Here is a 21,362-nt window from a genome sequence, read left to right on the forward strand (position 1 = left end):
CTAATAGTAGTAACTGATATTAGTATAACTAATATCTAATATCTGTATCCCTTGAACTTGACCTGTCAGTACTTGGGTTAATCTAAGTGTTCATTTACATGGCCATTTTTATCATTTAATATAGTTAGTCACCGCTTGACTAAGGGTGGTGAATTTTTAAGGCAGTTTTAAAATTCTTTTCCTTGTTTGGATGCTGGACAATATAAGTTTGCTTATATAGTTTGGTTATCTAAACAGAATAAACCATTATTGATTATAAACTCACTGTGGACCCTGCAAAGTATAAATTGGTTTTGAGGGAAAATGTGGTTGGAATAGATTTCAGCGTTCACTTTGTGCCTGCTCTTTTCTGTGACACTTGGTTCAGTGAGGGCTGGGATCTATGGGAGACCAGTAACTGCCTCTGGGCTGCCTAAAATGGCCTGTATGGAAGTCATCTGGGCGTACTGGCAAGCCATTGCGAATTACCTGATTACCTGACAGTGTTGGTGGGTGGGCTGAAGGAGATCGATGGTTGCTTTCCTTAGTATTAAAGTAGCCTTGCCTTTTGGGTTTTACCTGTAGCAGATTGTGTTATTGCCTACTGATTTCCAAGCTTATTGCACGGATTGAAAATGTTCTTGTGCTTTTTTAAAAGATTTATTTATTTTTAGAGGGAGGACAGAGGGGCAGAGGGAGAAGAAGCAAATCCTCAAGCAGACTCCCTGCTGAATGGTAGCCTGACTCGGGGCTCAGTCCCAGGACCGTGAGGTCATGACCTGAGCTGAAACCAAGGGTTGGATGTTTAAACAACTGAGCCACCTGGGATTGAATATATATTTAAAACGCTTAGAGGTTTGCTATAGATAACTTGTTTACTTTCACTAGGATTTTTTTTTTTTTAAAGATTTTATTTATTTGTCAGAGAGAGGGAAAGAGAGCGAGCACAGGCAGACAGAATGGCAGGCAGAGGCAGAGGGAGAAGCAAGCTCCCTGCCAAGCAAGGAGCCCGATGTGGGACTCGATCCCAGGACGCTGGGATCATGACCTGAGCCGAAGGCAGCTGCTTAACCAACTGAGCCACCCAGGCGTCCCACTTTCACTAGGATTTATGTTAAGATGAGGATAGGCAAAAAAACAATATTCTTGACAGTATTAAAACTGATACAGATAGTTTTCACATTATTGCTGATTTATCAGTTGTAGCAAACAAAAAGAAAACAATCCAGATTCATTTTTCTGTTGTCTTTAAGTGGCTTGGCTAGAGCAAGTGCCTGCTCCATATCCTTATATTCTGTATTTTGGAAATGTAAATGGAAGAAGGAATTCTTGAATATAGGAAGAAGAAAAGCATATAAAAAGGAAGGAAGGATGGGGGAACTTCTCGCTACCATGTTAGAAATGTTGGGATAGTCAGGGTGATTATGTCCTCCTTACTGAGGAAGAGTCAGTAATGGTAGACCTAGGAAAGGTTAAAGTTTGAAAATGTGACTGGGATTTTGACAAGTGTTTTAGAAGTTACGGTGCACGTGAGGGGAGGGGGCATTTGCATTTATTTTGATCGTGTTGCCCTTGCTCTGTGGAATTCATCTTTTGGAATTCTCTTCAAAACATATAAATGAAGTATAGTAAGGAGGGGAACTAAGGATATCTTTTTTCTTTTCATTTTTAAGATTTTATTAGGGGCGCCTGGGTGGCTCAGGGGGTTAAAGCCTCTGTCTTCAGCTAAGGTTATGGTCTCAGGGTCCTGGGATTGAGCCCCCCCCCCCGCATTGGGCTCTCCATTCAGCAGGGAGCCTGCTTCCACCTCTCTGTCTGCCTGCCTCTCTGTCTACTTGTGCTGTCTCTCTCTCTCTGTCAAATAAATAAATAAAATATTTTAAATAAATAAATAAATAAAAGATTTTATTAATTTCAGAGAGAGCATGAATGGTGGGGAAGGGCAGAGGGAAAGGGAGAAGCAGACTCCCTGCTGAGCAAGGAGCTGGATGTGGGGCTCAGTCCCAGGACCCTGAGATCATGACCTGAGCCAAAGGCACACACTTAACTGACTGAGCCCACCTGATGATGTCTGTTATAAAAACAAATTCGCCCAGCTGCAGTAACCCTGAGGCTACTGATGGTGGCCGGCATTGAAGACTGCCATACCTTAGCCCAGGGGCTGTTCTGTTGCATCCCCCCATCCCCCGTGGGCAGCTTCACCAAGGCCACTTTTTGATGCCATTTCCAAGACTTTCAGCTACTTCACCCCCGACCTCTGGAAAGAGACTGTGTTCCCAAGTCTCCCTATCAGGAATGCACTAACCATCTTGTAAAAACCCACGCCAGAGTCTCTATACAGAGGATCCAGGCTCCTGCTATGGCCACCACATAGTTTTATACAAGAAAAATAAAGTGAATTAAAACTTGTTTAAAAAAAAAAACTCATTAGAAATTGTCAGTGAAAATACCCTCACCCTAAATCTATCTAAAAATATTTTAACCAGTGATGGCATTATTGAAATAAGTGAAAAGTCTACCTAAATTAGGTCTTCTTTTGGTCTTTGAGCTGGGACTTCAGGCAGCAAAGGTGCTAGGTAAGGGTGTTAGGAGTTTTGGGGACATATGGAAAAGATATCAGGTATCCCTCAGTGTTTTCAACCCAAATGTAACCTGGCGTGTTAAATCTAGCTCTCTACTGATAACAGTCATTTTTATTTCCTTTAATTTTTATTTTTTATGACTCATTCCTGCCCCTTTCTTGACCCCCATTCCCAAAAGACCTTTCCCCAATATCTAATTTTAAATTCCAGGTTTGGTTGTTCATAGCACATCCTAGGGTAGGGTTACTGTGTTTACCCTTGCCTCTACCATGCCCACACTGATTGTCCTTTGTGTATGTATTCAAGAAATTTCAGCAAAATTTGACACTGGCTAAAGTAAATACGCTAGAAGGTAAATTTGCAACAGGAGCAACATGTTATCTTTAAAAAAAAAAAAAATGGCTTGTGGGCACCTGGGTGGCTCAGTGGGTTAAGCCTCTGCCTTTGGCTCAGGTCATGATCTCAGGATCCTGGGATCAAGGGCCACATCGGGCTCTCTGCTCAGCAGGGAGCCTGCGTCCCCGCCTCTCTCTGCCTGCTGGTGATCTCTGCCTGTCAAATAGATAAATAAAATCTTTAAAAAATTAGCTTGTGAAATATTCATATACTATAAAACTCACCCATTTAAATGTATATAATTAATTGGCTTTTTAGTATATTCCCAGTTGTACAAATATCACCATTCTTTAATTCCAGAATATTTTCATTGCTCCTGAAAGAAACCCAGACCATTAACTGTCACTTCCTATTCCTATTCCTTTCCCCAGCTCCTGGCAACTACTAATCTACTTTCTATCTCTATGGATTTGTCTTTCTGGACATTTCTTTTTTGTTGTTTTGTTTTTATTTTTATTTTATTTATTTATTTATTTTTAAAGATTTTATTTGTTTATTTGACAGAGAGAAATCACAAGTAGGCAGAGAGGCAGGCAGAGAGAGAGAGAGGAGGAAGCAGGCTCCCTGCAGAGCAGAGAGCCCGATGCGGGGCTTGATGCCAGGACCCCGAGATCATGACCCGAGCCGAAGGCAGCGGCTTAACCCACTGAGCCACCCAGGCGCCCCTGTTGTTTTGTTTTTTTAAAGATTTATTCATTTATTTATTTGACAGAGAGAGAGAGAGAAATCGATCGATCACTAGTAGGGAGAGAGGCAGGTAGAGGGAGAGGGGGAAGCAGGCTCTCTGCCAAGCAGAGAGCCTGGTGTGGGCCTTGATCCCAGGACCCTGAGACCATGACCCAAGCTGAGGGCAGAGGCTTATTAACTCACTGAGCCACCCAGGCACCCTATTCTCGAGATTTCATGTAAATAAGATTCTATCATCTGTGGTACCTGATCTGTTGCATTTGGCTGCATTTGGCGTCATGTTTTCTAGATCCTCCCATGTTGCAGTTACATGTCGGTATTTCATTCCTTTTTATGGCGAAATAATATTCCACTGTGTAAATATACAATGTCAGTCAGTTGACATTTGGGTTAATACTGCTATGAACATCTGTGTACCAAGTTTTTGTGTGGACATAAGTTTTAAATTCTTTCAGATACGTACCTAGGGAGTAGAATTGCTGGTCATAAGATAACTCTATGTTTAATATTTTGAGGAACTTCTGAGCCGTTTCCCAGAGGGGTTGTACCATTTTACATTCCTGCCAACAGTGTACAGGGGTTCTAGTTTCTCTACATTCTCACTCTCACTTGTTATTGTCCACCTTTAAAATTTTTTAATTTTTGTTAAGGTTTCATTTTTTAAAAATTTTATTTATTTATTTGACAGAGATCATAGGTAGTCAGAGAAGCAGGCAGAGAGAGAGGAGGAAGCAGGCTCCATGGTGAGCAGAGAGCCGGATCATTTATTTATGTGAGAGAGAAAGAGTGAGCAAGATAGAGCGTGAGCAGGGGGAGGGGCAGAGGGAGAGGGAGAAGCAAACTCCCTGCTGAGCAGGGAGCCCGAGGGTGGGCTCCATCCCAGGACTCTGGGATCATGACTGACTGAGCAAGCCAGACACTGCCCCTATGGTCCACCTTTTGATATTGGCCATCCTAGTGCTTGTGAAGTGATGTCTCATTGTAGTTTTAATTTCCATTTCCCCTAATGACTGATAGTGAATATCTTTTCATGTGTTCATTGGCCATTTGTATATTTTATTTTCTTTTCAAGTTTTATCTGAGAAATCTTTATACCCAACCTGGGGCTCAAACTTAAATGATCAAGAGTCCCATTCCCCCACCTTTTCTTTAAGATTTTATTTATTTATTTGTCAGAGAGAGCACAGGTGGGAGGAGCGGCAGGCAGGGGGAGAAACAGATACAGGACTCCATCCCAGGACCCTGGGATCATGACCCAGGCCGTAGGCAGACACTTAACCAATATGCCACCAGGGCATCCTGAGCCATATCCTCTTCTGACTGAGCCAGCCCAGCACCCCTGTATATTTTCTTTAGGGAGATGTTCTAAAGCCAAATATTGATAGTCTGCTATTTGGAATGTTATTATTTAGGTTAACGTTCTTCTTTTATCTTATGTAAAGGAGTTTTTGCTTCATTAATTCAAATTAATTCATTAATTCAAATGTTCTTAAAGATGGTTTTAGAGAGCTGTTGTAGAGAGGCACCTGAGTGGCTCAGTTGGTTAAGCATCTGCCTTTGGCTCAGGGTCCTAGGGTTGAACCCTGCATCTGGCTCCCTGCTCAGTGGGGAGCCTACTTCTCCCTCTGCCTCTACTCCCCACCCTCCGACTTGTGCTATCTCTCTAGCTCTCTTTCTCTCTCAAATAAAGAAACCTTAAAAAAAAAAAAGAAAGAAAGAAAACTAATGTAGATACTGCTTTTTCCCCTATGAAAATACTGTATTTTTTTATCCTGAAATGTCCATAAAGAAGTTGGTCCCCAATCTTTAGTGGACCCTATTTGGTTATATTTCTATTGTAAATTTATATATCCAGGGTCAAAGAGGTATCAGAGGTAAAATTCACAAGTAGGGAACCAGTGACTCATCAAAATTTTGTTATGTTCTGTACATTCTGAGGACATTAGCTGACCTTTAGTTGAGAGAAAGATCTATAAGACAAGGAGAATTGATGTTTGACATAATAACTGAAGTTGAAAGTACATGACATTGAAGTGTGCACGTGTTTATGGGCTCTTTTAGATAGGCATGAAAAGTACATGATTTGATCCTTATGTCCCTCTCTCCGCAGCGTGGTACCATGCGACGACGCTATGAAGATGATGGCATCTCAGATGACGAAATTGAAGGGAAAAGAACTTTTGACTTGGAAGAGAAACTCCACACCAATAAATATAATGCAAATTTTGTTACTTTTATGGAGGGAAAAGGTCAGTATCATTTTGGTTCAGGGGACCTATAGTCCCTTGATGTGTAGGAGGTTGTAGATTCTGGGATCTGTGGGCTCGGAATCTATGCAGCAAAATATTGCCCATTGATGTTGTGATGCTGTTTATTTTCTCTTATTCTACAATGCCATTCAACACACAAACACACACTGCCCCATCCCCTAATCCTCCCACCCTGTGTGTCATTCCCTGCTGTATGAGAAGAAACACACCTTTATTAGGGCCAGAAGCATTGTTGGAGTTGTTCCCTGAAGTCCTTTCCCTTCTTCCATCCCTTGCTTCGGGTTTAATTAAAAATAGTACAGTAAAAATTCATTTATCCATGCATCCCCTCTCCCCAAACAAAACAGAGGTGGGATTCCGTGTGTACCATGAGGCTTTTTTGCTCCTTGGCAAAGTGACAGGATGTTATGGTATGTATTGTAGTGGACAGAATTAAATTTTTTGGCTTTTAAGAGACAGAGTGATGATAATTTCTGCTTAGGATTTAGAAGGTAACTCAATTATAGTACTACCCCCTGCTGGTTAAATTCTGTTTACTATGTAAATACAGACTTAGCAGACCCCTTGAACCCTGCCTGTCAGGATACTTTTCCTGTATCCTGAGAGATGCTTTTTATAACAAGCATGTATCTAACAGAGCAAAACTATATACACAGAAACAGCAAACACTATCTCTGCCTTATTACTTAGGATCTTTTTTTTATGGTCCTTTCATCTTTTTCCAACTATACCTCTTACTTTTCTAATAATTGTTTTCTTATGGTGACAGATTTTAATGTAGAGTATATCCAGCGGGGTGGCTTAAGAGACCCTCTGATTTTCAAGAATTCTGATGGACTTGGAATAAAGTAAGTATTGTTGGCCTAATTTGTTAGGTTGCAAAGAGATCATGTTACACCAGGGCTACAGACAATGCCATATTGATAACCCAAAGCAGTAGGTAATTAAAAATAATCCCCCATTTAGATTTTAAAAGTGTGTATTTTTCTTCTTTTGTTACAAAAACAGTTCATGGTTGTTCTAGTTAAGTGAGAAAATACAGGTGAGCTAAAAATAAATAGTTTTAAATCTCTTAAAATCTGTTACCTTGAGATACTTTTTCTTATATTTAAAATATATTGTTTTTTATATATTTAAAGTATATTGTTTTTAAACCTAAATACAAGATTTAGGAGTTTTTAGTACTCTAAGAAAAAACTCACACTAACTAGAGAAGGTATGCTTCCTGTTTATACTTACTGGTGTTTGTTTCATAGGATGCCAGATCCAGACTTCACTGTGAATGATGTCAAAATGTGTGTGGGTAAGCATTGAGCTTTGTGGGCTTTGTGTCTTTTAGGCAAAGATTTAAGATGTGGGACTGAGTTCTAAATTTCTGACTGAGGTTTAAGGCTTAGGAACATGGAAGTACATATTTGATTGAAGTACCCCATTTGAAGTAGTTTTTTTATAGAACACTGCTCTTAGCAACTTTGAGAATTTTCTCAAAGGGAGTTACAAAGTTGCTTCATTTAGTACTCATTAGGCATAGAACTCTATTTCTCTTCTACCTACTGTTTTATCGCTCTCTGTCCCTCCCTCTCTCCATGAAGAGCCTGTTCCAGGATATTTTATATCTTTGAAGCAAGAATGAAACTCATTCATATCTGTGATTCTCTTCCGTTCCCTCAAAACAGTAGAGAAATTTCCTGGAAATTTTCACCAATGCTACATTTGGTAACTTGGTCAACATTTAAAACTTTTTAAGCTGAAGCATGGAACTCTTAATCTGGGGGTTGTAGGTTCGAGCCCTGTGTTGGGTGGAGAGATTTTTTAAAATTGATCAGTCAATCAGTGTAAGCTAAGAAATAGAAATTTATTAAAATTTCTCTTTATGAGTGACTGGTTAACTTGTCTTTTGTCTGATTTATATTTTACTCAAAATTGAGGAAAAGAAAGGAAATTGGATCAATCTAATTAAAGAAAAAAACTTCTGTGTCAGTAAAAATTCAGTTCAATTTTGTGCAGACCATTTGGTGTTCAGGGCAGCCCTGAGACCCACCAGGAAGGATCCTTAAGAATTCAGGCATGGTCACTCTCCTGTACACATTAAAGCAGTAAAATGGTTTGAAACCTTTTGGAAATGTTTCAGACAGGTCATGGAACAGAAGGTTTTTCTAATGCTTTCCTCCCCACATTACTTTTTGTTAAGTTTTGTCCTCTATGTTGAAGTTCCAAGTGCACACTCTTGCTTTGGAAATTAAAATTGCAGTACTGTCTCTTAGCCACTTGAGGGCCCTTTTTAGATGGTTGGATAACTTCTGTTTTTCTAAGAGACGAAAGTCACATAACCCAGGTAGAGGAAGGTTCTCTAATTCCCTCTATTTTTTACTCCCTTACTATTTCTTTGTTAGATTCCAGCTGTCTGCCTGTCACTGTGTATTTCTTAGTTCCTAGCACAATCACTGGAGTATAGTAGGTACTCAGTAAATCTGTTGAGTAATTAAAATGCTTTCCCACTCTTCATAAAGCAGGGGCTCTCTCGGGACTTCCTGAAAATCATCTTGAGTATGTAAGATCTGTCAGTAGACTTCTTTTCCTAACAGACCTCCAGGACAGTAATAACTTAATGGACCACAGTACTTTTTCTTTGTTGGTCAGGCATTCTTACGATTTGTGATCCACAGTGCATTGCATCAGAATCCTCTGTGGTACTTGTAAAAAAATAAAGACTTCTGGATCCCATCATAGACTTATGGTATCCAAATTTTCCAAGCTATATAAATATAAGGACTTACTCAGTCCTTATTCAATTGAATACTCCTTATTCAATCACTGGTCTCTTTTTGGATTTTTTTCCCACTTCCTTCCCACTTTCCTATTTCTTCAGTAATATGTTCATTGCTAATAATGATCTTTGGAACCCCATCATAACCTTATATTTTTACAGACAGACATTTGGGTGGTCATAAATATCTTTGCCATGATTTAAAATACACCAGTGGGGCACCTGGGTAGGTGGCTTAGTTGGTTAAGTGTCTGACTCTTGGATTCAGCTCAGGTCATGATCTCATGGATTGTGAGATCGAACCCCGTGTCAGGCTCCGTGCTCAGTAGGGTATCTGCTTGAAGAAGGATTCTCTCCCTTTGCCCTCCTCTTCCCCTCCCCACCCCGCTCACCTGCAGTCGTGCTGTCTCTCTCTCTCAAATAAATAAGTCTTTAAAATAGAGCAGTGAGGGTGTCTGGGTAGCTCAGTGGATTAAAGCCTCTGCCTTCAGCCCAGGTCATGGTCTCAGGGTCTTGGGATCGAGCCCCTCATCAGGCTCTCTGCTCTGTAGGGAGCCTGCTTCCTCCCTCTCTCTGCCTTCTTGTGATCTCTATCTGTCAAATAAATAAAATCTTTTAAAAAATAAAATAGAGCAGTGATTATATCTAACCTAATAGAGCATAAATTTCAGCTGATGCCTAACTTTATATTCATCCAAGTTGTTTGAAGTCCAGATTTTTTTTTTTCTCGGATAACTAATGATTGTCAAAAGGTAGTCAACAAAATACTGGTGATTGTAATAATCCATTTTCACTAAATGTACTTTGGCTAGCCAGTCTTCTTTTCTACCTAAAGTAAAATGCTACATTTCCAGTGTTAGTTCATGTCCCATAAAGAAGAAAACCAGACTATCGTGTAAACTTCAGATCATGGGATATATTGGTTGAGAGTATAGACTCAAAACTGCCTGGTTTCATACTTCAACTCTACTAATTACTAGCTGTGTAACCTTGGACAATTTACTTAAATATAAGTTCAGAATAGTGTCTAACACACAGTACATGCTCAATAAATGTTAGCTATTACTATGATTCATTATTTTATCTAAGTATTCTGGTACATAGAGAGTCTTGGGTGCTTTGGTACCATTGGCAGAATGGAATTGCTTTTGCTTTGATCTGCCTTATTGAAGGAAAACATTCACTTTTTAAAAATTGTGGTAAAATACAAACAACATAAAACTTACTGTTATCATAGTTTTAAAGTATGCAGTTCAGGGGCGCCTGGGTGGCTCAGTTGTTAAGTGTCTGCCTTCAGTTCAGGTCATGATCACAGGGTCTTGGAATCGAGCCCCACATCCGGCTCCTTGCTCAGTGGGAAGCCTGCTTCTCCCTTTCGTACTCCCCTTGCTTGTATTCCCTCTCTCACTGTGTCTCTCTCTGTCAAATAAACAAATAAAATCTTTAAAAAAAATAATAAAGTATACAGTTCAGTGACATTAATTATATTCACAACTCGCAGCCATCACCGGTATCTAGTTCCAGAACTTTTTCATCACCTGAAATGCAAACTCCATATGTAGGAAGTAGTCACTCCCTGTTCCCTCCTATGCAGTCCTGGCAACCACTTTGTACTTTGTATATGGATTTGCCTGTTGTGGATATTTCATATAAATAGAAGAGTAAAATATGTAGCTTTTTGTGTCTGTCATATATGTATTATATTATGTTTCAGCATGTAATAACACTTCATTCCTTTTTAGTGATGGATAATAGTCACCCGTGGATAAACCACATTTTGTTAATGCATTCATTTATTAATGGACTTTTGAGTTGTTTCCATCCTTTAACTATTGTGACTAGAGCTGCTGTGAACATTCATGTACAAGTTCTTGTTTGACCATCTGATTTTGATCCTGTAGATTTATACCTAGGAGTGGAAATCGTGGGGTCATATGGTCATTCTCTTTTTAACTTCTTGAGGAACCACCACTCTGTTGTCTGTCACAGCTGCACCACTTTACATTGTTAGCAGCAAAGTCTCGACGGTTCCAGTTTTGCCAGCTTATGGCTGTCATTGTGAGTGTGAAATGGTATTTCAAGGCTGTTTTGATTTAGGCATTCACATTTTCTTCCAAAATATGAAGGGTACGTGTGATTCATTGCCTTATATTATCAGTTGTATTTTATCGTATTCCGCCATGTCTACTTTATTGTGGCCATATTCTTGTGGTAGTCTTGTCCTCCTCTTATCTCTGATGTGTGACGAGACTCCATACTTCTGGGAGGCAGGGGACCAGGTCTTGTACTACTTGTTAAACCCATGAAGTCCAGGTATATAGTAGGTGTTTGTTAGTTTCTTACAAATCGAGCAGTATTCTTAATATTACACAGCAGCCTTTTATTCTCTGTCTCTCTTTCCCTTTCTTGATCACTGTAATCTTAACTTTTTAAAGCTGTCCTGCCTTTCCATATCTTTTCTTAAGCTGCTGTCTCTGCTCACAATTCTCTGTTGACTCTTTCTTGTTTAGATTCTGTTTATTCTAAGGCCCAGCCTAAATGTCTCTTCTTTTCCTAAAAGGCTTCTCTAGTCAGTACAGTGTTATTTAAGAAAAAAAAATCCTTTTATTTTTACTACTGTTTAATTGACACCTACTTGTATTAAACAATTTATTTCATTGACTAAATCCACACAGCAGCTTACAAGGTGGTATTATTCCCAAGTTACAGAAGATATTGAGGTGCACAGAAATTAAATAACTTTCCCAACTATTATTAGAGATGAGATTTAAATTTAGGTATCGTTGGCTTTGAAGTTGGTGTTTTTTCCCCCATACTGTTTTGTGCATTCTGCCTTTTGTTGTAGTTGTTACAGTTAGTTGAGAATCTGATACCAGTCTTTAAGTCCATCATGGTGTCTTTATCATTCAGTGAATATTTGTTAAATGAATGAAAAGGGGGGTTTATATTAGAAATGCTTAACAGGTCTGGGAAGTAACTCTTTTAAACAAAATAATATATCACTATTTCGTATCCTTTATTCAAATTGTAAGATGGATCTAGGTCTTCAGACTCTTTAAAACAATGTAGCTCGGTGGATAAGAACATTGACTGTAGAGTTGGTCCAGGATTTTTGTCCTGGAGGTTACCTACTACCTATTTTCTCACCTATGAAATCAAAATTTAGTACTTAACATTTAGAATTGATGGAATTGAGTGAGATACTGAATATAAGATTTGTTTCTTGACCATATAGAAACATGCCATAGGGAGTTGCTTTTAATATTACCTGTTGTCTTTTCGACTCTCCGTGGCTTTATTTTCTATTGATTATCCTTTTGAGTGACAATTCTTTATTCCTGAGTATCCTAAATAAAGGATAGCTTGTTTCCTTCCACTTTTGTTTTATATTAATTATATTATATTATATTATATTATATTAATTATATTAATATTTATATATTAAGGATAATAGTGGCTCAGTGGAGATGATTGATACATCTTTCATGGCAGGGAGTCGTCGCATGGTGGATGTCATGGATGTGAACACACAGAAAGGCATTGAAATGACCATGGCTCAGTGGACACGCTACTATGAGACTCCAGAGGAGGAGCGAGAAAAACTCTATAATGTCATCAGTCTAGAGTTCAGCCACACCAGGCTGGAGAACATGGTGCAGAGGCCCTCCACGGTTAGTCTAATAATTTTTTCCACGTTTTCATTGTCACCAAGAGGGTTGTTTATACAATGGGAGAATGGGAGAATCTGTAACTTTTTATACATACCAAGATGAAATTGATAAACAAGGCAATTTGATAATAACCTTCATTTTTAGGAAGTTCATTATTTTTAAAAATCACTTAATTTTATATGGGGAGGGGCCATTTAGTTCTGATCACCAGTAACCTAATTTAAGAATAACATTGGTCTTTGCATGGAGTGGAGAACTGTCTTAAAATTCACTCTTTTTTTTTTTTTTTTAAAGATTTTATTTATTTATTTGACGGAGATCACAAGTAGGCAGAGAGGCAGACAGAAAGAGAGAGAGGGGAAGCAGTCTCCCTGCTGAGCAGAGAGCCTGATGCGGGGCTCTATCCCAGAACCCTGGGATCAGGACCTGAGCCGAAGGCAGAGGCTTTAACCCACTGAGCCACCCAGACACCCTTAAAATCACTCTAAAAAGCTTGAGGGAAAACTATTTTAGAGACAAGTGATCATTTTTATGAGATGGTTTCTGGAGCAGATTCCACTGGATGGCTAGTAAACTGACAAACCATCCTAAGGGAAAGTTGTTTGTTTTTGATCCTTCACTCTCCTGAAGGTAGATGCTGATTTAGCTCATCTCTTTGCAAAGTAGTAGCTGTCTACAGAATGTTGAAACACTTAACTTCACTTTTGAAATATGCCTAGTCATTTTTGGACCATTTTTATTCATTTAATTCCTATGTCAGAACTCACTTGAGTTATATATTAGGTATGGAATAGCAGAACTAGCAACTATTCTAATCATTTCTTTTGTTTTGTTTTGTTTAAGATTTTATTTATTTGACAGAGCGAGAGAGTGAGAGAGAGAGAGAGAACAAGCAGGGGGAGTGGCAGGGAGAGGGAGAAGCAGGTTCCTGCACAGCAGGAAGCCTGACGTGGGGCTCAGTCCCAGTACCTTGGGATCATGACCTGAGTTGAAGGCAGACGCTTAATGACTGAGCCACCCAGGCGCCCCTAATCATTTGTTTTGAAGTCAAGATCTTGGGTGCCTAAGTGGCTCAGTCAGTTGGGCATGTGTCTTCAGGTCAGGTCATGGTCTCAGGGTCTTAGGATCAAGCCCTACACTGGACTTCCTGCTCAGTGGGGAATCTGCTTCTCCCTCTTCCTCTACCCCTCCCCACTGCTTGTCCCCCCTCCCCCAACTAAATAAATAAATCTTTTAAAAATAACAATAAAAAAGTCAAGATCTTAGTGGTTTTGTGTTTTTTTAAAGATTTTATTTCTTTATTTGACAGAGATCACAAGTAGGCAGGCAGGCAGAGAGAGAGGGAGAAGCAGGCTCCCTGCTGAGCAGAGAGCCCAACTCGGGGCTCCATCCCAGGACCCTAGGATTATGACTTGAGCCGAAGCTTAACCCACTTAGCCACCCGGGTGCCCCAAGATGTCAGTGTTTTATTCTATTCATTTAAATTATCCCTATCACACCTTTTGACTTTTAAAGTTAAAATATGATAATTGCTTTTAATAGTTATTTTATATATACACCTATATTCAGCTTACTAGTAATGTTATTATCATAAGACATGGATAATGTACAGACCAACAGGAAAATGTTCTCAGTATTTCACTATTATCTGAAGAGACAGTATATAATTTTTTGTCATTGCTTCTTGTTACTGGAGATCCTACAACTAAATAGAGATTTTCTTGGGGTGCCTGGGGGCTCAGTCACTTAAATGTCCTACTCTTTTTTTCTTTTTTTTTCTCAAGGTTTTATGTATTTGTTTGTGAGAGGAAGAGTGAGAGTGAGAAGCAGACTCCCCGTCCTGCAGAGTCCCCATGAGGGGCTCAGTCCCAGGAACCTAAGATCATGACCTGAGCTGAAGGCAGATACTTAACCGATTAAGCCACCCAGGCACCCCTTGTGTCCTGCTCTTCCTCTCTTGACCCCAGGGTTGTGAGTTCAAGCCTGACGTTGGGCTCCACATTAGGGTCCATTCCAGCCCCATATTTTAAAAAATAAAAAATAAGGGGTGCTAGGTGGCTCCATTGATGAACCATCTGAGTCTTGATTTTTTTTTTTAAGATTTTATTTATTCGACAGAGATCACAAGTAGCCAGAGAGGCAGGCAGAGAGAGAGAGAGGAGGAAGCAGGCTCCCTGCTGAGCAGAGAGCCCGATGCAGGGCTCGATCCCAGAACCCTGGGATCATGACTGGAACTAAAGGCAGAGGCTTTAACCCACTGAGCCACCGAGGTGCCTCTGAGTCTTGATTTTATTTGGGTCATGATTTCAGGGTTGTGAGATCAGGTCCTGCATCAGGCTCCTTGTCGAGCTTGGAGCCTGCTTAAGATTCTCTCCCCAGATACCTGGGTGGCTCATTCGGTGAAGCAGCTGCCTTCAGCTCCGGTCATGATCCCTGGATCCTGGGATGGAGCCCCTGGTTGGGCTTCCTGCTCAATGGAGAGCCTTCTTCTTCCTCTGCCTCTGCCTCTCTTCCTGCTCATCTTCCCTCTTTTCCCTCTCTCTCCAATAAATAAATAAAATCTTAAGGAAAAAAAAAAAGGTTTTCTCTCTCTCCCCCTCTGCCTTTCCCCACTGGTTCTCTCAAAAAAAGAAAGAAAGAAAATAGAATAAATGAAAAATAAATACAGAATTTCTCATTAGGAAAACTTTATCTCCCTAGGATGATAAAAATTCTTTTTACATTAATTATCACCTGGTCATGTGGAAATACAAGAAGACAGGTGGTTAGAATCTAGCCTTGTTAGGGGCACATAGGTGGCACAGTTGGTTAAGCATCTGGCTCTTGTGGGTTTTGGCTCAAGTAGGGATGTCAGGGTCTTGAGATCAAGCCCCTTCTTAGGCTCTGAGTGTGGAGTCTGCTTAAAGGATTCTCTCCCTCTTCCCCCCAATGCACTGTCCGTCTCTCAAATAAATAAATCTTCAAAGAAAAAAGAAAGGATTTAATCTTATTATTAGTCAGACGTGGTCCACATAACAAAGAATAAAGGGCGCCTGGCTGGCTCAGTAGGTAGAACATGCAGCTTTTGGGGCACCTGGATGGCTCAGTGGGTTAAAGCCTCTGCCTTCAGCTCAGGTCATGATCCCGGGGTCCTGGGATCAAGCCCCACATCAGGGTCTCTGTCTGCCTCCCTCTCTGCCTACTTGAGATCTCTGTCTGTCAAATAAATAAATAAAATCTGTTTAAAAAAAAAAGGACCCTGCAGCTCTTGATCTCGGGGTCATATGTTCAAGCCCCATGTTGAGCATAGAGCTTGCTTTAAAAAAAATGATTTTTTAAGGCACAATTCATTGGTTTAAAATAGAGAGGAATGTAAGAATCACTGTAACATTGTTTATAAATTGTTTATAATATTTACAAATGAACATTGTTAATATTTTTTAAATTTCAATTTAAAAGTGATTGTAGCGGGTACCTGGGTGGCTCAGTGGGTTAAAGCCTCTGCCTTCAGCTCAAGTCATGATCCCAGGGTCCTAGGATCGAGCCCCACATCAGGCTCTCTGCTCAGCAGGGAGCCTGCTTCCTCCTCTCTCTCTCAGCCTGCCTCTCTGCCTATTTGTAATCTCTGTCTGTCAAATAAATAAATAAAGAAAGAAAGAAAGAAAGAAAGCCTTTAAAAAAAAGTGATTGTAGCTATGAAAGTAAAACTTATGGGGCGCCTGGGTGACTCATTTGGTTAAGGTTTTGGCTTGATGGTACTCTCAGGTTGTAGTATGAGGCCCCACATTGGGGCTCTGTGCTTGGCAGGGAATCTGCCTGTCCCTCTCCCTCTGCTTCTCCCTCTACTTGCATGGGTGGGCACGCCCTCTCTCTCTCTCTCTCGGATTTATAAATAAAATCTTTCTAAAAAAAAAGTAGAATTGATGCATACTTTTCCATTCTTAAAATTTAGAAATGTGTCATTACATAGGAAGCCCTTTTTGTAACATTCTTGATTTGTTCATTTTGTCCTTTTAATGATAAAAATGCTACATCATTTAACAGAAAAATAATGAACCATTAAATGAAGGAGTAGAACTATGGAAGGACTCAAAAATAGAAAATTCTTTAGAGGGCAGAGAACAATGCTTCGGTATTTTTTAGAGACCCAAATCATGTTCAGGAAGATTGAGTGAGCTATTACCAAGGTCACCTCCTGAAAGCAGAAAAGCTTTTGATGACCTTACTATGTAGGCAGTAATATGCTTATTCTGCTGGGGTATTTATTTATTTACTAGAGTATTCCCCCCCCCCCCACAGTGTGTCTCCATATATCTAGGTCTTTTCTAATATATCTCAATAATGCTTTTTCAGAAATCAACTTTATTGAGGTACAGTTGACATACAATAAAGTATACTCATTTTAAGTGTACATTTCAGTGAGTTTGAGTAAATCTCATTCATGTAATAATCTTTCACATAAAGTACATAATCTATTGTTCTCTGTGTCATTCACACCTTCAGAGTTAGCTTATTATTAGTTCAAGTACCTGCCACATGCTGAGCGCTATGCTAGGTGTTAGAGGACCTGTGGAAAATAAGGTCATTCTCATTCTCAAAGAGCTTAAAGTCTCACCAGGAAGAAAAACCAGAGGATGGACATTTCTGCAAACCATGATAATGATGAGTGCCTCAGAAGTGAATAAATACAGTGTTGTGGAGACAATAGGAAGCACCCCCCCCCCAACAAACTGGAGGAGAATTAGGGAGGGGAAGCTCTTTGGAAGAAGTGATAGCTAAGCTTGATAGGAAGGAAATAAGGAGACAGAACGAAAACCAAAATTCCAAACAGAAGGAGTCCTCTGTGTAAAAGTAGGCATAGGGAGAGAAAGGTGGGCAGCCTTTTGGTGCCTTTTCTGGGATGTTAGCATAAAGTGGGATTCTCTTGTGAGAAGAGAGAGATTGTTTTCTGCTGTCGTTCCAGCAGTACCTGAGAGGTAGATTAAAAGCAACATATAAAATATGCAAATTGGTAGTAGGGAAATTAGTTCATGGAAGGCCATGAGTTGTGCGTGTATGTGTGCACGCAGCAGATGAATAGATGAATTCCTAGGAATTGGACTTCTTATCAGTTTGGCCCTAATATTGATGCAGAACAGGTAGAACTGGTGATTACCCTTATGGGAGACTTGCTCTCACATGGAACTGGCCATTTAGCAAAAGGCCTATCCAGAGCCTAAAAGATTAATTTAAGGAGAAAAGTATGAGTACCTTAACACAATATTCTCGGTAGTCAGATGATACCTAATAATACCAGTTAAAGAGAGGCCTGGAAGTGTAACTTATTGCTGCAGGTGGGCAGCCAATTTCTGGCCAAAGAAATTCAGGTTTCTCTGAATGAACAATTGATTAAAGAAAAAATACCCATGTGTTCTTAACCCTTTCTTTCCCCATCCAGACATAAGAATTTGTGATGTCTTGGGGCGCCTGGGTGGCTCGGTTGGTTGGACGACTGCCTTCGGCTCAGGTCATGATCCTGGAGTCCCGGGATCGAGTCCCACATCGGGCTCCCAGCTCCATGGGGAGTCTGCTTCTCCCTCTGACCTTCTCCTCGCTCATGTTCTCTCTCACTGTCTCTCTCTCAAAATAAATAAATAAAATCTTAAAAAAAAAAAAAAGAATTTGTGATGTCTTGAGCAAGTAAGATCTTCATTCTTCTTTAAAGACTTTCCAAAGGAGGCACCTGGGTGGCTCAGTGGGTTAAAGCCTTTGCCTTCAGCTCAGGTCATGATCCCAGGGTCCTGGAATCGAGTCCCTCATCGGGCTCTCTGCTCATCGGGGACCCTGCTTCCCTCTCTCTCTCTGCCTACTTGTGATCTGTCAAATAAATAAATGAAATCTTTAAAAAAAAAAAAAAAAAAAAAAAAGACTTTCCAAAGGAGAATACCAGGAGTTGGGAGATGCTGACCACTACATGAAGAGAACAGAAAGTAGATACTGTTTGAGGGAAAGAAAGGAAGCTAGAGTTCATTCAGTGTTCTAGGCCCAGTGGGTGTTAGGTTAAAACTCTTGGCTCCCTGAACAGAAATCCTTTAAGGTAAAGTAGCAAGTTAACTTAATTTGTTGCTCTTCAATTTGCATGTCATTGGTGATCCCTTCTGGCCACTCCCACAGTTTACATCTGAGTGTTCCCCTAGACACCTCCCTCACGTCACTATGCACAGATTTTATGCATTTGTCCAGGTTTGTGTTATAAGGGAAGTAAATGATCAAATGAAAGATTTTGTTGGAAAGCTTAGCAGATACATGTGTTTTATAGCATTAAGCTAGATATTCACTGTGTCAATATTGTACTGAATTCATGGTTTGGCTCACAATAAATTAGCTACCTGAGACTGTTTCTTGGAGGTCAGTGGTGGGGAGGTACACACGTTTGGAGGTACATGACATGCTACAATTCATTATAAAGTGCAAATAAGTTCATACTGTTTTCACTTCTTCTTTCAACACATATTTAAAATAGATTCCAGGGCGCCTGGATGTCATAGTTGGCTAAAGTCTCACTCAGGTCATGATTCCGGGGTCTTGGGATTGGGATCCTGGGATCCAGCCCCACACTGGGCTCCCTGCTCAGCAGGGAGTCTGCTTTTACCTCTCTCTCTGCCCCTCTCCCCACCTTGTGTGTTCTCTCTCATGCTTTTTCTCTTTCAGATAAATCTTATTAATGGATGAATGAATGCATGCATGCATGAATGAGTGAATTAGATTTCTAAATTCTTACAACATTATTTTTGAAAATTTTAACATGTATTTACATGTAATCCTCATAATATCACTTTGAGTTAATTATCCTCATTTTACAAATGAGTTCCAGGGACTTGCATGTGATCCTGAGAAAACATGACAGCCCTGGAAGTTCTGATTCCTAACCTAATAGATTCTATAGCAGACTATAGGATTTCTTTCCTTTTCCAAAAAAATTATTTATTTCTATTTTTGACATTTGAGCTGCTCTAACAGTGTTACATCTTCTGATAAATTTATCAGTACATTCCAGACAGTGCCTTTTATTGAATCAGAAAAAGACAGCTGATTCTGCCATTACTGACACAGAAGAGATACTGTGACTTCATTTTGCTTAGATCTATCTTTATGATCATGTTGATGGAACCATTAATCTTTGTTCTCACTGAATAATGATTTCTAGAATGTTTGCTGCTGACCCCATGATTCACCAACAGATTGCTTGTTCATAATTAAATTATAGTCTTTCAGGGGTCCCTGGGTGGCTCAGCTGGTAAAGTGTCAGACTTAATCTGAGCTCAGGTCTTAGTGTGAGGGTCATGAGTTCAGGCCCTGCGTTGGGCTCCACGTTGGGTGTGGAGCCTACTTAAAGGAAAAAAAGTCAGTAAAATAAATGAAGTGTAGTCTTTCAGACAGAATTGAGAAATTCTGTTTTCCTGACTTTAAAATTCTCTTTAATCCCAGTCCTCCCATTGAATCCTAAATGTTTCCTCCTCCTTTTTAAAGGTGGATTTCATTGACTGGGTAGACAACATGTGGCCAAGGCATCTGAAGGAGAGTCAGACTGAATCAACAAATGCCATCTTGGAGATGCAGTACCCCAAAGTACAGAAGTAAGTGGCTTTTCCTGAATTTCCTCAGGTGTGTTGGGAAGTCAAAGTGATAGCAAGGACTGGTTCCTCCCTTCACAGCCTTGCTCTATGTCCTAAATGATCAAAGAGATGAATTCTTGGGCGCCTGGGTGGCTCAGTTCTTTAAGAGACTGCTTACAGCTCAAGTCATGATCCTGGAGTCCCAGGATCGAGTCCTGCTTCAGACTCTGCCCAGTGGGAAGTGTGCTTCTCCCTCTGACCCTCTCCCATCTCATGCTCACTCGCTCTCTCTCTCTTACTTTGTCTCCCAAATAAATAAATAAAATCTTCCCCCCAAAAGATGAATTTTTTAAGCAGTAGGCTTTACAGTTCGAAGGAGGGAGTGTATGTAAAAGTGTCATAACCGTGACTACATAGGTCAGAGAAAATGTATGGTCTGATATTACAATGATTTGAAACTGCATTCCTCTCACTGGGAATTGATTAGGCACAAAGTGGGATAGTGTGTGAAAGGGGAGAGTGTGGCATTGGGGTAGAGCAGGCTCTCTTTTTAATCAGTGCACTAATGCTGCTGCTTTTTTTGGGTCAGGTACTGTCTAATGAGTGTTCGAGGCTGCTATACTGACTTCCATGTGGACTTTGGTGGTACCTCTGTTTGGTATCACATCCATCAAGGGGGAAAGGTACGGTCATAGTCATGATGGGGGTTGGACTCTGAAGCTGATTTTATGATTCTGCTTCAGTTCATGCATGCTTAATATACCCTGGAAATGAATCTGTTAGAGAATTGTCCCCTGTTCTAGAGAGAATCATAGATTAAGTTGACCTTCTTGGCTAGACTTCAGTAGGAATTAGTATTCATCTGGTCTGCTGTCATTACACCAATATTGGCACAGTACTTAGTAAAACTCAACAGTCCTGTTTTTAGATTCCCAGGGCGAATTCTCCACATGAAGGCAAGGGAGTGGTTTTAGGAAGACAGGATAATTTTTCTACCTCGACGTGTAATAACGAAGTAAAAGGCAACAGAAATTTTGTATAGATTCACAACGATATCAGAAATTAGAATTCAGACCACCTTTTCCTATATGAAGGCATTGATCTGAACTTTGGTCAAAGGAAGCCTTTAAGTCCTCTCCAAGGGTATGAATAGATTTTGAAATATTATTCTCATTCAGAAAGAACTATATTCCATCTTACCAGATTGTTTCTAAATGCTGTGTGAGAACAGAAATCTGGGATTAATGTCAGGTTTATAGTATTGTACTCCTATGGTTACCCTTTTTTCCCCTTGCTGGAAGTGGATGCTTTGTCAGAGAAAAAAGTAGAACTAGAATGAAAACCGATGCTTTTAAAATATGAAGTCTTAATTTAGAACAACTGTACCTCCAAATCCAAAGTCATTTTGTTTACTTTGGATTCATTTAACTGGTATC

At 40.0% G+C, this 21,362-nt stretch overlaps 1 protein-coding gene across 1 annotated transcript in view; it reads left to right on the forward strand.

The window, feature by feature from the left end:
• KDM2A (lysine demethylase 2A) overlaps nucleotides 1-21,362 on the forward strand; it is a 112,078-nt gene that overhangs the window by 57,230 nt on the left and 33,486 nt on the right. Inside the window, 6 exon segments of the mRNA XM_045065655.1 lie at nucleotides 5,755-5,893; nucleotides 6,684-6,762; nucleotides 7,171-7,217; nucleotides 12,174-12,352; nucleotides 19,841-19,947; nucleotides 20,516-20,609. Coding sequence (XP_044921590.1) covers nucleotides 5,755-5,893; nucleotides 6,684-6,762; nucleotides 7,171-7,217; nucleotides 12,174-12,352; nucleotides 19,841-19,947; nucleotides 20,516-20,609 — 645 coding nt within the window.

This window comes from Mustela putorius, unplaced genomic scaffold, assembly GCF_011764305.1.
Source record: "Mustela putorius furo isolate JIRA1106 unplaced genomic scaffold, ASM1176430v1.1 tig00000127_pilon_pilon_pilon, whole genome shotgun sequence".
In the NCBI taxonomy this organism is placed as follows: Eukaryota; Metazoa; Chordata; class Mammalia; order Carnivora; family Mustelidae; genus Mustela; species Mustela putorius.